Source organism: Oryzias latipes, chromosome 8, assembly GCF_053564925.1.
Source record: "Oryzias latipes strain Hd-rR chromosome 8, Olatipes_Hd-rR_3.1".
NCBI classification, from domain to species: domain Eukaryota; kingdom Metazoa; phylum Chordata; class Actinopteri; order Beloniformes; family Adrianichthyidae; genus Oryzias; species Oryzias latipes.
Genome location: NC_136244.1, coordinates 4557094 through 4570394, shown reverse-complemented (window position 1 = coordinate 4570394; position 13301 = coordinate 4557094). Strand labels below are relative to the sequence as shown.

The 13301-nt window shown below is 42.4% G+C and overlaps 1 protein-coding gene across 3 annotated transcripts; it reads left to right on the top strand.

Annotated features, from left to right (window-relative positions):
- Nucleotides 1-8555: 8555 nt before the first annotated feature.
- Nucleotides 8556-12938, top strand: txn2 (thioredoxin 2). 3 transcript variants are annotated; one of them, XM_004071834.4, is made up of 4 exons: nucleotides 8556-8669; nucleotides 10086-10363; nucleotides 11981-12104; nucleotides 12186-12938. In XM_004071834.4, exons 2-4 carry the CDS (start codon nucleotides 10086-10088, stop codon nucleotides 12300-12302), a joined length of 519 nt encoding a protein of 172 aa, XP_004071882.1. In that variant the 5' UTR covers nucleotides 8556-8669; the 3' UTR covers nucleotides 12303-12938. The 3 variants fall into 3 exon arrangements, with proteins under 3 accessions (XP_004071882.1, XP_011476881.1, XP_078806952.1); XM_011478579.4 differs by lacking the exon at nucleotides 8556-8669 and adding an exon at nucleotides 8727-9001; XM_078950826.1 differs by lacking the exon at nucleotides 8556-8669 and adding an exon at nucleotides 8771-8997.
- The last annotated feature ends 363 nt before the right edge of the window (nucleotides 12939-13301 follow it).

The following is a 13301-nucleotide window of genomic DNA, read 5'->3' as shown; positions in this document are numbered from 1 at the left end:
GCGGAAAGCTAACCTTTCAAAACTGGTTATGTTTAGTGTTTACTGTACAGTCATTGATGCTTCACAAGTGTGGCTTTAAAAAAAATAAGTGATACTTCACAGAATGCAACAAACAAATATTTTATTTACTCATTTTTTCATTCCCCGTTTTAAATAAAAGAACAATGCTCGACTAAAATTGTTTCAAGGAGTCTTGTTGATCAATCAATTCAGATTTCTTTTAAAAAATTCTACCCGCTTTGCAAATTCGTAGCCAAAGTTTGACATTTTTTAAGAAGCTTCTTGTTTTGAAGATACTCTGTTGTGTAGAGCAGACTGGATTGATCAAAAACAACACACAACAGACTGGTTAATGACAAATTGGGACCAGGGCTGAGCATTTGGAACCAGGGCTGAGAGCTCGGACCTGGCACTCTCCTGCTAACTTACAACCCCCCACGCCCCTGCCTATCACTGATGCAATAAAAATGGCGAGCAATATTGGAGTTAAACAGCCGTGCAGATTTGAGCCAGATACCAGCTGAGACGTGGAAAACCAAGACATACGTGTATCTCTATCAATGCAAGTGAATGCATCAGAATTGAGTGGAGCAGGGATCTTGTGACTCGCCCAGCGAGTTTTCCATGTCACAAATACAATCTTTTTCAATCGGCGTTTTCTCGTCTGCTTTGTCCGATAGTAAAGAAATATGCAGAAATGCAATTTTAAGTTTTATCACTTCACACAGTATGTGTCTTTCCTCATCAGAAAAAGTTTCCCAAGAACATGTTAAGAACACAATTTCAATTAGAGGGTAAATAAAATGAAATCTTTTTTGGAATATGACGAGATGAAACAGCATCAAACTGAATATTATTTCAAAAGGGATTAGATAAACCGCAAACACCCTCCTGTGCAAGCCCACTGGCAGCACCTCACTCTACATGGCAGGTTTCCACAGAACGTCCCACACAGCAGGGCCTGCACAGAACCATATATTATGCATTCACCAAACCACATCCTATTGCCCCACAATCCATCTTTCTCTGTCAGATGTATGGAAGTGATGTAACAGTGGCGAGTAAAAAAAACCCAACATGAGGCGTGCGCGCCAACAGGGCCAGAAATCCTCAGTTTTTTTGTTTGCTGAAGAACATAACTTCCATCAAATCATCAAAAAAGGTTTGTCCAGCCGAGCTGTCAAACACACGCGCCAAAGAGGAGCTTTTCATTAGCTGCTGGTGACACAAATGACTGTGCCGGGAAGCTGCCCTGTGCTCTGACCTTTTTATTCCATCTGACAATAAATACCTATGAAGGCAACACCAAGAGTTCACTGCAAAACCAACTTCTGCTAAAATGGTTTGGAGGCTCAAAAGGGTGGTAAATGGCAAACCATGGTGAGCAAGAATAAGCAAATGGCAAAACAGGCAGACGTTAAGAGAAAATGTATCTAAATAAAACTTTAACGAGCTAAATTGTGCTGGAAACATGCCAGTGTCAAGAGGAGTTGATGCTGGTTGTTGATTCTCTGTGTATCTGTGAGAAAAAGCGTGTTTGTGCTGAGAGCGGGGAGGAAGGCAGGCGTGGACTGTTTGTGCAGCTCCTGTCACACCTGTTGCTACACTGCGGCTCCTCACAGCGACACAAAAACAAGAGCGACCACCAGGATAATAACACTGTACAATCATGGCGGCTTAAAGGTGAAGCTGATCCAGAATCCGTCTCAAACAAACGCCGCTGGGACAGGCTTACATCTGTAGAGAGAAAAGATTTATGCCGCTTGAGGAAATCCTCGCGCCTCAGAAAGATTTGACTTTAGATTTGTGAAATAAAGGTCTACCTTACTGTTTAAGGCAAGCAGTTTTTAACTGAGGATAATAGTTCACTCAGCAAGGACAAGCTGTCACTACAAAGACACAAAATTGTGAGAATGAAACAAATTTCACTTGATTAATGCTGTAAGACTTTTTTAGTTGAACTGAGAAAAATAAATGATGTATTTTAAGATTCACTTTTACTAAAATTGTGTTTTTGGTGTTCTTAATGTCCTTGTGGTATTTTTCTCATGATGGAGGACATATACATATATTTAAAAAAAAGAAGTTTAAGAGTATTTATTCTTTTAAATAGTTGTGAAGACAAAAAAATTGCCCTTGGAAAAGGGGATTTTTTGTGACCTAGAAGCACGTCTGTGTGAGGGGCTGTAAGCTAGTGGGAAATAAAAACATAGTTACCCGCCAACAGTACCACCCACAACTCAGAGGTAAATTTCTAATAAACTTCTGTCGCTCTGCAGGAACTCTTTCCAAGAAAACTAAAGTTTTCCAGGAAATAATTATCATTAAATGGCTACTGGGAGCACTTTTATAATAGATCAAAAGACGATCACACTTTAAAACTCAAAAAACACAGGTTTAGCAAATTATTCCGAAAATTCTTGAACAAAATTAGGTGTGGATTGCCTAACTGATAAAAAAAAGTCATGTCAACATTTTTCATTTCATTTTTTAACCAAAGTTAGACATTGACAACTGAACATAATAAATAGTTCTGTTGAAGGTGAATATTATTTTTGACATTTGTTTTCCATACTTGCAGGATGTTTCTTCTGGGGCTGAAAGTCTGTTGTCTGGTGACCACATTGACTGAGAACTAGTCTGAGTGACCCCTCCCTCCTGGTGTTCTAAACAGGAAGTATCTGCTGGCTCCAAGAAGCCAAAATCCCTTAGATGTCTGTAGAGAAATAAGCAGCTGTTGCTCTGTGATTCTATTTGTCAGCACAGTCCTTCATGCACTGATACCTTTAATAACTTCTTCTTGCTAAACTTTTTTTTTTCATATATTTTATTTACGTTTTTTACGTTACTCAACTGACCAATCAGGTGCCTCAATTCATGCGGCCTCACGTCGAACGTTCAAAACGCTTGATTGACAGGTTTTGTGTAGCCTGTTTTCAAGTGGTAGGATTGTGGACTTCCAGCAAGCTCATTCCAGAGTGGTAGCCACGGAAAAGTCGACTCAAACCGACTCCAACCAATCACTGCTTACTGACGTCATCTGGTTCCAACATGGCAGCGTCTGTATAGCGAAGAACATGGCTATTGAATTTATTTCATTTGGCTGGAGCTGGAAGTAAACCATTTTCAATGGGTGACGTCACACTTCATCAGTCCAGTTCTCATATGCAGACATTGGGCGTCCATCAGGGTCCTGTGTTAGGTCCGATTTTCTTCTCCTACTGGTTTGAACCTGTCTGAGATAAATTGGTAACATAATAGATGTATTCATGTAAAGAAAGACAAAGACCAAGTCTGTACAAGAGACAATTATTTAAGCTTTATATTTAGGTATTAGTTTTCATAAAAACACCTGTAAACATGCTGATGGGGGCTAAAAACTGCAGTTGACGCGCTTTCTACCATTCCTTTAGCTCAAACAGGATTTCTTACCGAGACTTTGGTTTGTTGCTGTTGTTTTATTCATAAATGTATTTATTTTATTTTTCTTGTGATGTGTTTTGTGATTTTTAAAGGTGGATTCTGATAAACTTTTATATTTTGGTGTTTAGGGTCACTGGAAGAAGCTGTAGCTGTCATCAGGTGAGAGTTTAAAAGACTTACGCTCAAATGTTTTTAGACTAAAGCAGGAAGGTGAAGACGACGAAGACAACTCATTCAAGGTTTGAGCAAAACATGAACCGAATTTGAACCAGAACTTTTCTTGTTGAACCTGAAATACGTGTGGAGACTGAGGGCACAGACTGTTGAAAAACAAAAAGAAAGAGGAAGAAGTAGATGGGTTAGAAAAGCACCAAATAGAAAAGGGTGGTGGACAGAGAGGGGGGAATGGGGGGATGAGGAATTTAAGTCCCAAAGTTATTTTTAAACCAAGAACAGGAACTCTACTGTTGACTTCCCAAACACTGAAACACAGACTGGTAGAAGAAGTTTGGGAAAAGGAGAGCTGGAACGGGAGGTTGCACGCATGCTGCCTCATTTCCGTTGTCAGGTGTCTGATCCCCAACACGTGCGGCTTTTCCTCCAAAAACAACATTTGCTGCGTTTCCCAGCCTCCTAGGCGCATTCTCATCAGGATGTGTGGTCGCTCAGCTCGTAAACACGCCGTCGCTGGGTTTGCAGACATGCATGTCCTCCAGCTTTCCATGAAAAATGAAAACACCAGAGTGCAAAACCCTCATTGGTATGAATCTGATTTTTCCCATCCACTATGGGACTGCAGGGTTTTCCCAAACTGTCTGTAATCAAGTGGCGGCATACTGAAGGGACAGCATGAGTAATTACAACCTAACGGTGAGCAGATTTAAAGACCCACTCCAATGAAAATTGTGTTTTTGGTGTCTTTAACATGTTCTTGTAGCATTTTGCCCCATTGTAGCATTGCATTTCTGAGTATTTCTTTATTTAAATTTTGTGAATAAGTAGCAGATGAAAAAATGCTGCTGTAAGAGGCTGTAATCGCTCCTCTCTGATGCATGCGCTTGTAAACGACCAGACCCATGTACGCCTTTGTTTTCCTCATCTGATCTGGCATCTGGCTCAAACTTGAATAGCTCAGACTTTGCTGCACCAGTAGTGTTTGGTTGGGGTTGTGAGGTGCTGTAAGTTAGCTGGAGAGTATTAACAAAGGGATCATGGGAAATGAGGGTGCGATCCCGGTCCCACCCAAAACAACACAGGTTTCTTGATTTTGGCTAAAAATGTCATCACCATAGTTAAAAGACCATTGGGAACGCTTTTGAACAGATCAAAAGATGATTGGTGTGGGTCTTTAATGTGTAACAGATCATTAGTGGGGATGGGGTCGCACAGACAGAACAGGCCCCGTGCTTTGCCACCAGACTGTTGTTATCATGGAAAGACGGTGGCTTCGTGAGCAGGGATAAAACAAACATAAAAACGTGGGAGTGCTCCAAAACACCTTAGCAAATGCAAAGCAGATTAGCGATGAAACCAAAGACTTAGTTCCTCTTTCTTCGAAGGACATCCACCATCCTGTGCGATCCAGGACTGATGGGGGTCAGCGGAAACTGGGTCAGCCATACTAGTACATCGTGGAGATGCATCCTGGCGACGGTGCCCCCCCCCCCCCCCCCCCCAACCATCACCACCACCCTTCTTGCTCGTATGCCTCCCCTCACCTCCAAGGTGTGACAGAGAGACTCCTTGTTCTCGCCCTCTCTTCCTTTCCAGCAGGAGCCCTCAAAAATCCCAGAAATCCCTGCAATTTCCGGTGCAATGTTTATTTGGCAGAGAGAAGACTTGCTGGGGGAAAGAGAGGACGCAAATGAAAAAAAGAAAAAAAGCTGAAGGGGAGGAGCGCTCTTTCAGAAACAGTTTGGACGTTTGCGCTCAAGAGTAAATATGTGCCTGGAGCCATGAGAAGGACTGAGACCCGTGTGTTCTGGTCCAGGGACAGAGCAGGCCACTGTTCGACCTCAACTGCCACAACCTGAAAAACACCCTCAGTCCTTACCTATGCTGTGCAGCGCCCTCTGCTGGAGAAAGGGCTATGAGGGTTAGAAAAATAGCCAAATGGAGTAGTTAAGATTAATCTTCTATCAATTTTCTATCCATAACTCTTCGCTGCACAGGTATGGTTGTCACAGGTACCGCCCTCACAGAACCATCTGAAAATGAACGGGACGAAGGAGGGGGGAGGTCTCAGGACTCAGAAGGAGCGCGTGCCAGAGGGAGTCCCCTTGATTGATGGGAGGTAGGAAATGAGGCCTCCTGTTTCTCTGGTGACCTGCCAATCTGCCTGGATTTCAGTGAAGTGGCTGTTTCTGGTTGTCATCAACGCCCAGACTTAGCATTGCTGCGTACTGCTGCTTGACTGCACAGCCCACCCTGTGGCTCCTCTTCCCTTTCTGAGTCTGTTGCTTGTCTTGGATGACAGCATCCTCTGACGTCAATAGTAGAGTTTGCAGTCTTCTCCGCCTTCCTTTGTGTTTCCCTGCAGATGCACTGAGAGGAGAAAGCACCTCTGAGTCCTCCTGTTTCATGAGAGTCTGGGGGGATTACAAGGGCAAAGAGCATGCATGTGCACCAGCCTTCTGATGTGGATCAAAGTCTCTTTCAGGGTTCACTAAAATCCACTCATCGCTGTCCACTCCTGGCGTCTCTGTATGAGCGTGAGCTTCAACAGCGAATGCATCTGCTGTTTTTGTTGGGTGTGCGTTTGCAGGAAGAACAGCTCTGGATTTGTAAATCTGAAAGGAGAGTCGTCGGTAAGGAGACAAACTGGCCAAATCCCCAGGCAGTCCAATTTTACGAGACAAGGGTGAAGGTCCGAGAGTGGAAGAGGGTCTCTGAAATCCAACTTTGTTTTGTTCTCTAAATTCCTCTTGGAGACCAAAAGCATGCAGCAAAGGTTAACTAGTTCCTCTAAAGTGTGCCTCTGTGGGTGTGTGTAAAATATTGTGTGCCTTGCGATAGAGTGTCCACCTGACAGGATGTCCACCTGATGACTACACTCTGATTGTCTAATTTCCTGAAATCTATCAGTCAGGGTGCATCCACGGAACGCACACTTACCACATGAACAGCCCTACCATGACCTTTGAGCACAGAATTAGGGGATTGAACAAAATCAAAAAATCAAAATCCTTACGGGGGTGGGTAAGGTCCGCTCTGAGTACCTGTAGTCTCTGGAAGCTGTGTGGCTGTCTGAGGGGACACACCTTTCAGACATTACGTGGTGGTCGACGATGGTGCCTTTGGCATGACAGACTGGGGTGGAGGGTCACTCTTTGCAAAAACGGGTACTGAAGATTGTGTTTGAACTACAGAAGGATCCCTCTTTCCAGAGTCCCTGGGAAAGTTTTCTCCAGGAAAAGGAGAGGAGAAATTGGTCGAGTTAAACCTCTGATTCAGGAGGAACAGGGGAGTATTCAGCCCGGTTGTGGAACAGCAAATCAGCTTTGATTAATGGTTCAGGGTTCATGAGTTGTTCCTCATGGTGTTCTATGGGAGACACTGCAGGAATATACGGTCCTGGACCTTCTACTAATGGCCGTCTCTGTACAACCAGAGCAGGAGTTTGGTTCCCAGCTGGCATTGAGTCAATCTTGTTTCCGGTGCATGTTGGAGTCCAGCAAGGATGCCCTGCCTTTGTCAGGGGTCCAGTTTACAGACCCCGAGATTTCATCTCAGCGTTTTGCTGAATTAGACCCTTCAAAATCGAGACCATGGTTCTCACTCATTGACTGTATATTGAAATTATACCCGGGGTGGGCAAAGTACAGCCATGTACGGCCTGTCAAGCTATTTAATATGGCGCTGGAATAAATTATATTGATAGTTATCAATGTTTTATTTCCCATGTATTGGTAATTACAGGGAATTGGTAATTGGTGTCTACCAATGGTGTACAGGAAAAACTAATTGACCTTTGTGTGGGTGCAGAAAGATATTCACCATTCATGTGGTGTTGGAAGATTTGTTGTTTTCGATGTTCATGTGCATATTCCGAGTTGGACAATAATTTTTTTAGCCACACGACCGCTGCATTTCTAAGTTTGCATTATTTCCAGATGGACATAGACCTATTGGTGCAATTGGCAATAAAATGGAACAAAAGCCGAGGTTTTGAAATGAAAACTCCAAAATGCGTGGTTCGGACCTTGTCGCAAATTTTAGCACCCTTTGTGGGCCACGAGTCGAAAAGTTTGCCCACCCCTGCTCCATACAGTCAATATTCTCTCTAGAAAAAGGGGGGGGGGGGGGGGCTCTCTGGGTGGGTGGAGAGCTCCTGCCCCAATGGGAGGAGTTCAAGTATCTTGGGGTATTTTAAGTTTGGGTCACATAAATTATGTTGGGACTATGTGTCTCAGCTGGCCTGAGAGCACCTCCAGGTTCCTTCGGCAGAAATCCAAAAGTAGAAAAGAAGGTTTGCTTAGACTGACCCAGGTAAACGGAGGAGGATGGATGGATGGATGGATGGATGGATGGATGGATGGATGGATGGATGGATGGATGGATGGATGGATGGATGGATGGATGGATGGATGGATGGACTTATTCTTGCTGAAGAAGGAAACAGACCTTTCACTATAATTTCCTGGCAGTTTACAAACCCCATCTTATGATATATCCAAACAGAAGGGTCGTTTCTGGTTAAACTAACTTAAATATTTACCTCTACTTACACTTGTAGAGATTTTTTGGGGCCTCTGTTACAGAGAATGAGAAGCATAACTTTACTGTCATCAGTTTGAGAGAATGTTTTGCTGTATTATGATTTTTTAATAACAAATGGGGCAAAATTAAATATCCAAGGAGTAATATCTTATGGGTATTTTTTAAAGCCACACACCACGTTTTGCTTCTAGCTTTGAATTTGTGCATGATTCATGTTGTTTTATGAATATTGGGTAAACAAAAATGTTCCTGTTTGGAATTCTGTAAAAGACTTTATACTTCCCTAATTTTAAACGGTGTTGTTTAGAGATTTTGAGTGAATGTTTGGACGCTGTAAAGATCAATTAATGGACTGAGCTAACGTTGTTGCACCACAGCCCTAAAATAAAATAAAAAATGTTTGAAGTTTTCACAATGACCAGGCGGGGGCGCCACTTGAAAAGCTGAAATGTTTATCTGAGAGAAAAAAAACGGAAGCACTTCATTGGTCGGGGAGGCCAAGTTCACGCGAACTACAGCACGAAAAGGTAAGAACAAGAAAATGTGCGGAGATGCTTTAAAACTGCGTGCGACACTTCCAAGACGAAGCCAAGCTCCACGTTTAGAGACCGGCTCGCGACAGATAGGAGACACAGCAGCGCGCGAGCTCAGGGGAGGAGGACGTAGAGGGCAAAGTCATACGTAACGAAGATTATGGAGGCAGAGAGCAGGAGGAAGGGGGAGCGTGAGAAAACCTTCACGATAAAAGTTGTGAAAAGAGATTAGCGACGTTGTACTGGATTTGTCCTGATTTTAAATGTTTGAGCGCGCTAAAATCGCACGAGACAGGAAAAATCCTGAAAATCGAACTGACTTGTGGGTAATTACACATGTACTTCCTAAACATTCCATTGATTGAAGTCACAAAATATTTTGGGTCTTCATACAATACTCCTAGTTAAAGGCAGGATCTCGGAAGCATTTTTGAAAATAATCTGTAAAGAAAAACGTAAATGAAAAGAGCTAATTATTTTCTACCAATAAATCAAGCATTTTTTATGATTGAAATAGTTCCTAATAAGACTGATGGCAGCCCTTGTAGTTGTACACATGTTCAGAAATTCAAATTTCAATTCTTTTTTTTTCCCCGTAAGTACAAATGAATTTCATGTAACTTTATTAAAACAGTTCAACTTTTTGTTTTTTTTTATCTCTGTTTTGTATTACTTTTTTTAAATTAAAAACATAGATGTCATACAGTAAATAATAAAAAACATTAGCTGTACATCAATTGTTCAAAGTACATACACAAAAATAAAATGATATTAAATTATAAAGCTGAACAAAACGACGTGTTTTAATTGCTTTTTTGTTTGTACTGGGAGAATGGAACGTGAGTAACACCTTAGTTGGGCCAATAATTTAAAAAAAATCCACAGCTCTTCAAGGATTAGCTTTACCATGTCGGCCTAATTTTGAAGCTAAGATGTTAAAACCACAAAGAAATCTGATTTACGACCTGGACAATTCAAAGTTCTATTAATGCAGTTTTCATTTGATTAGAAAAGAACTTCACATTAAAAGCGTATCTCTCTGTTATGATGATGAAACAAAAGGAAAGCATAAAGTGTCATTATATATTCTTTTATATAGGTTTATATATGTATTCAAATGTTTTTAATCGTCTAAAAGTTCTTTTCCTTTCTGCTCCTTTTATTTATTTATTTTTTTGTGAACATCCATACACACAGCACATTTACCACTGTTTGCATCAGCTTTTAGTCCTCCAGTCGAACATCTGCTACAGGGAATAAACAGTTCAAAGTCATACTTGTGCTTGCACAGTTCCAAAACATGCCTGCTCTGCATGGGAGCCCCGGTCTGTTCCTCCGTTTGCCTGAAATAACCTGAACTTGACAGTGAATTGTCTTTATTATTGTCCGTGTTTTTTGTGTGTCGCACAGATGGCTCACAGGCTCCTGGTACGTAGGGTCTGGACGTTGTCTGTCCAAGATATCCGCCGCCTCCCGTCGTCCGCCGCCGCCATTTCCACATCCTCCTTCTCAACCTCTCTGCAATCCCCGCCAAGCCGGGTGTCCCTCCTCTCCCCGTCACGCACTCTTCCCCGCACCCTCCATCAGATCTCTCGCAGGGACGTCTCCTTCAATGTCCAGGACACCGAGGATTTCACAGAAAGGGTCGTCAACAGCCAATTGCCCGTGTTGGTGGACTTCCACGCTCAGTGAGTACTTAAGGATAGCTGCTGCTGACCTCCTAAATTACTCGCCCCCCGGTCGGGCATCACAAAAAAAGAAAATAAATGGAGACTTGTCTTCATATCTGTTGCTTTGTTTAAGATGTTGGCTTCATCAGGATCCAACCCACAGGCTCTTCACTAAGCTGACATGTTGATGTGTCACAATGGGCCGCTCTAAATTTACTATCGGGCAAAGCTCCCACAGCAATTATACAACACACACATTTCAGCTTTAAAAGCCTCCCTCCCCAGGGCTAAAGCGGGGTATTTTTGCCGCCCTACTTTTGCGTTTTCCTCTCATACGTCATGTGACGGTTCAGTCCACTTGAATGCGGTCAGAGGAACTTGAGCTGATTTTTCTTTGAAATACGGCTAAAATACTAAAACAAGCTGTGATCAAAGATGGAATATTGGCAGACTTGTAGATTATCTGTTTCAGGATCAAATCACATTTAAATTAAGGAGCTTTGAATCCAAAAAATGATTTTAGACTATTATCACTTTCATACGTATGAATGTGAGAACCCGCTCGTTTTTGTGGGAGGGGCTTGTGCTCAGAGTTCAGGTTTTTAGACGAATACTCAGAAATGTGTGACTGAAGCAAAATATCGCTTTGGGGTTGTTGTTTTTGTGAGGAATGACCATTATAATGCATAATATAGGCCCTTTAACAGAGTTGTAACCAACTAACGTGTCTGTTGCTGTAAAAACCACAGTTTGAGCTTATTTATTTTTTTTCCTGTTGATTAAGCAAACATCTACCAAAACGTCCAAAGTGATTGGATTTTGATTCCCAAAAGTGGAACTTTCATCAAAGTCCCACTCCGATCATCTTTTGATGTATTTTCAAAGCCTCCCAGTGATCTTTTAATTATGATTATGCCATTTTATTTTGGCCAAAATGAATAAACCTGTGTCGTTTCCTAGGATATCATTTTCACAGAGCGGCAGGAGTTCATCAGAAATGTTGGCGCAGAGTAAGCCTGTCCCCTCTTTCTCTGAGAGCTCTTTGTTTACACTCTCTCCCGCTGGCTTACAGCCCCGTAAACCCCCAACGTAACATTACTGACTCAACATAGAGGTGAGCAATGTTGGAGCGATCCAGCCGTACAGTTTGGATCCAGATTCCAGCTCAGACGAGGAAAACAAAGACAAACATGGATCACATGCATCGGAATGGAGCAGTGAGACTGTGGCCCAGCCAGCATTCTCTCCATAACACGGATACAAACTTTTTCAAACATGTTTTGACTACGATTTGAATAAAAAAAGCAACAACTCAGAAATGCAAATTTAAGCTGTATTTTCTTTATGCATGTCCTCCATCATCAGAAAAATGCCACAAGAACATTTTCTTTGGAGTGAGTCTTTAAAGAAATGATGCATTTGAAGATTTTAGCTTTACCAACATGGTGTGGGTTTGATGAATCTATGTAGTATTTTCTAAATTAAAGATGGATTTCGTTTTATTTTATTTGTGAAGTCCAGCCTGAACTACAGCGGGCCTGTGAATGTGTAAAATGCCCCAGGGGGAACTCCGTCAAGCGTGTGCGGGCGCCGTGTCTGCGGGGCCGAGTGCACTGACTGCTGGTGTGGTTTCAGGTGGTGTGGCCCCTGTAAAATCCTTGGACCCAGGTTGGAAAAGGCCGTTGCCAAACAGAAAGGCCGCGTTGCCATGGCGAAAGTCGACATCGACGAGCACACAGACTTGGCCATCGAATATGGAGTGAGATTGAACTTTCTTGTCTGTCTTGTCTAAATAAGGAATTGCAGGAGGGAAAGCTGTGATGTGATGATGTGTCTGCAGGTTTCCGCTGTTCCAACCGTCATCGCCATGCGAGGAGGCGACGTCGTCGATCATTTTGTTGGGATCAAAGATGACGATGAACTGGACTCTTTTGTCAGCAAAGTCATTGGACAATAAACTGTGCAGCTGGCTTCATTATTTGTTCTTCTGGTCCCCCCCCTCCCCATCTACATTTAAGTCTGTTTAGCCACTGCCAGTGAAGGAAGTGTTGCTTCAGCCCCAGCGGGTTCACACCCATCCCTGGACCAGCTGCTTCAGTCCAGGTTGTGTCTCTCCTCTCCTTTGTCCGGTGATGGGTGTGAGCCTCCGGCTGCGTTTTACTTTAGGCTTTTGCTGCATTCAGCAGCCGTTTGTTTTCTCAAACAACGTTGACAGCTCTGTGAATCAGTAACAAATGTGAACGTGAGAAATGTGTGCTAAAGCCTGCAGACAGGAAAACAAAAGCTGCTGTGTGTACCGGGAGGAAAAACCCCCTTTATAGTTTCAGCAGAGGAGCTTGTGGGAAACGTTACTGAATGACGCTTTTGTCCACACGATGGCGTGGCGTCTGTCAAACACGGCCGGGCCACACGGGGTCACTTTTACACCATTTATGCCTAACAATGTGAGGAGGATGTGTGTGTGTGTGAGCGTGTTTTTCTGGGAAACTGAGGTCTGTTGGGAATTATGTGAGTTTGATTTCAGTTTATTACTTAAGAGATCTGTGTACCGGAATCATGACCAGATGAAGTAATAAAGACGTCAAAATGTTCACCCTTTGAGTTTTTGTGCTTCACAAATCATCTTTTTCTAAACTCTGAACAGCCCTTAACTGCTGTATTTTCTCTCAGTTTCACATAACTTGGTAACAATTCAAATATCTTTATCCCTAAAAATACTAAAAATTAGAGTTTTGAAGGTTTGGGAGCAGTTACCTGTTTTTTAGTGGATGCCACAGACATTTTAGGAATATAGATATTTAGAAAACAGGAGGTTCAGTCTTTTCTAAATATTTATTCAAATTATTTGTGTGGTTTGTAAACTCAACTGGTGTAAAACCCATTTTTAATTAAATACAATGTAACAAAGCAACAGGATCCTTTTTAGTTTGAGAAGTGGTGATTGTGAAGATTGTTT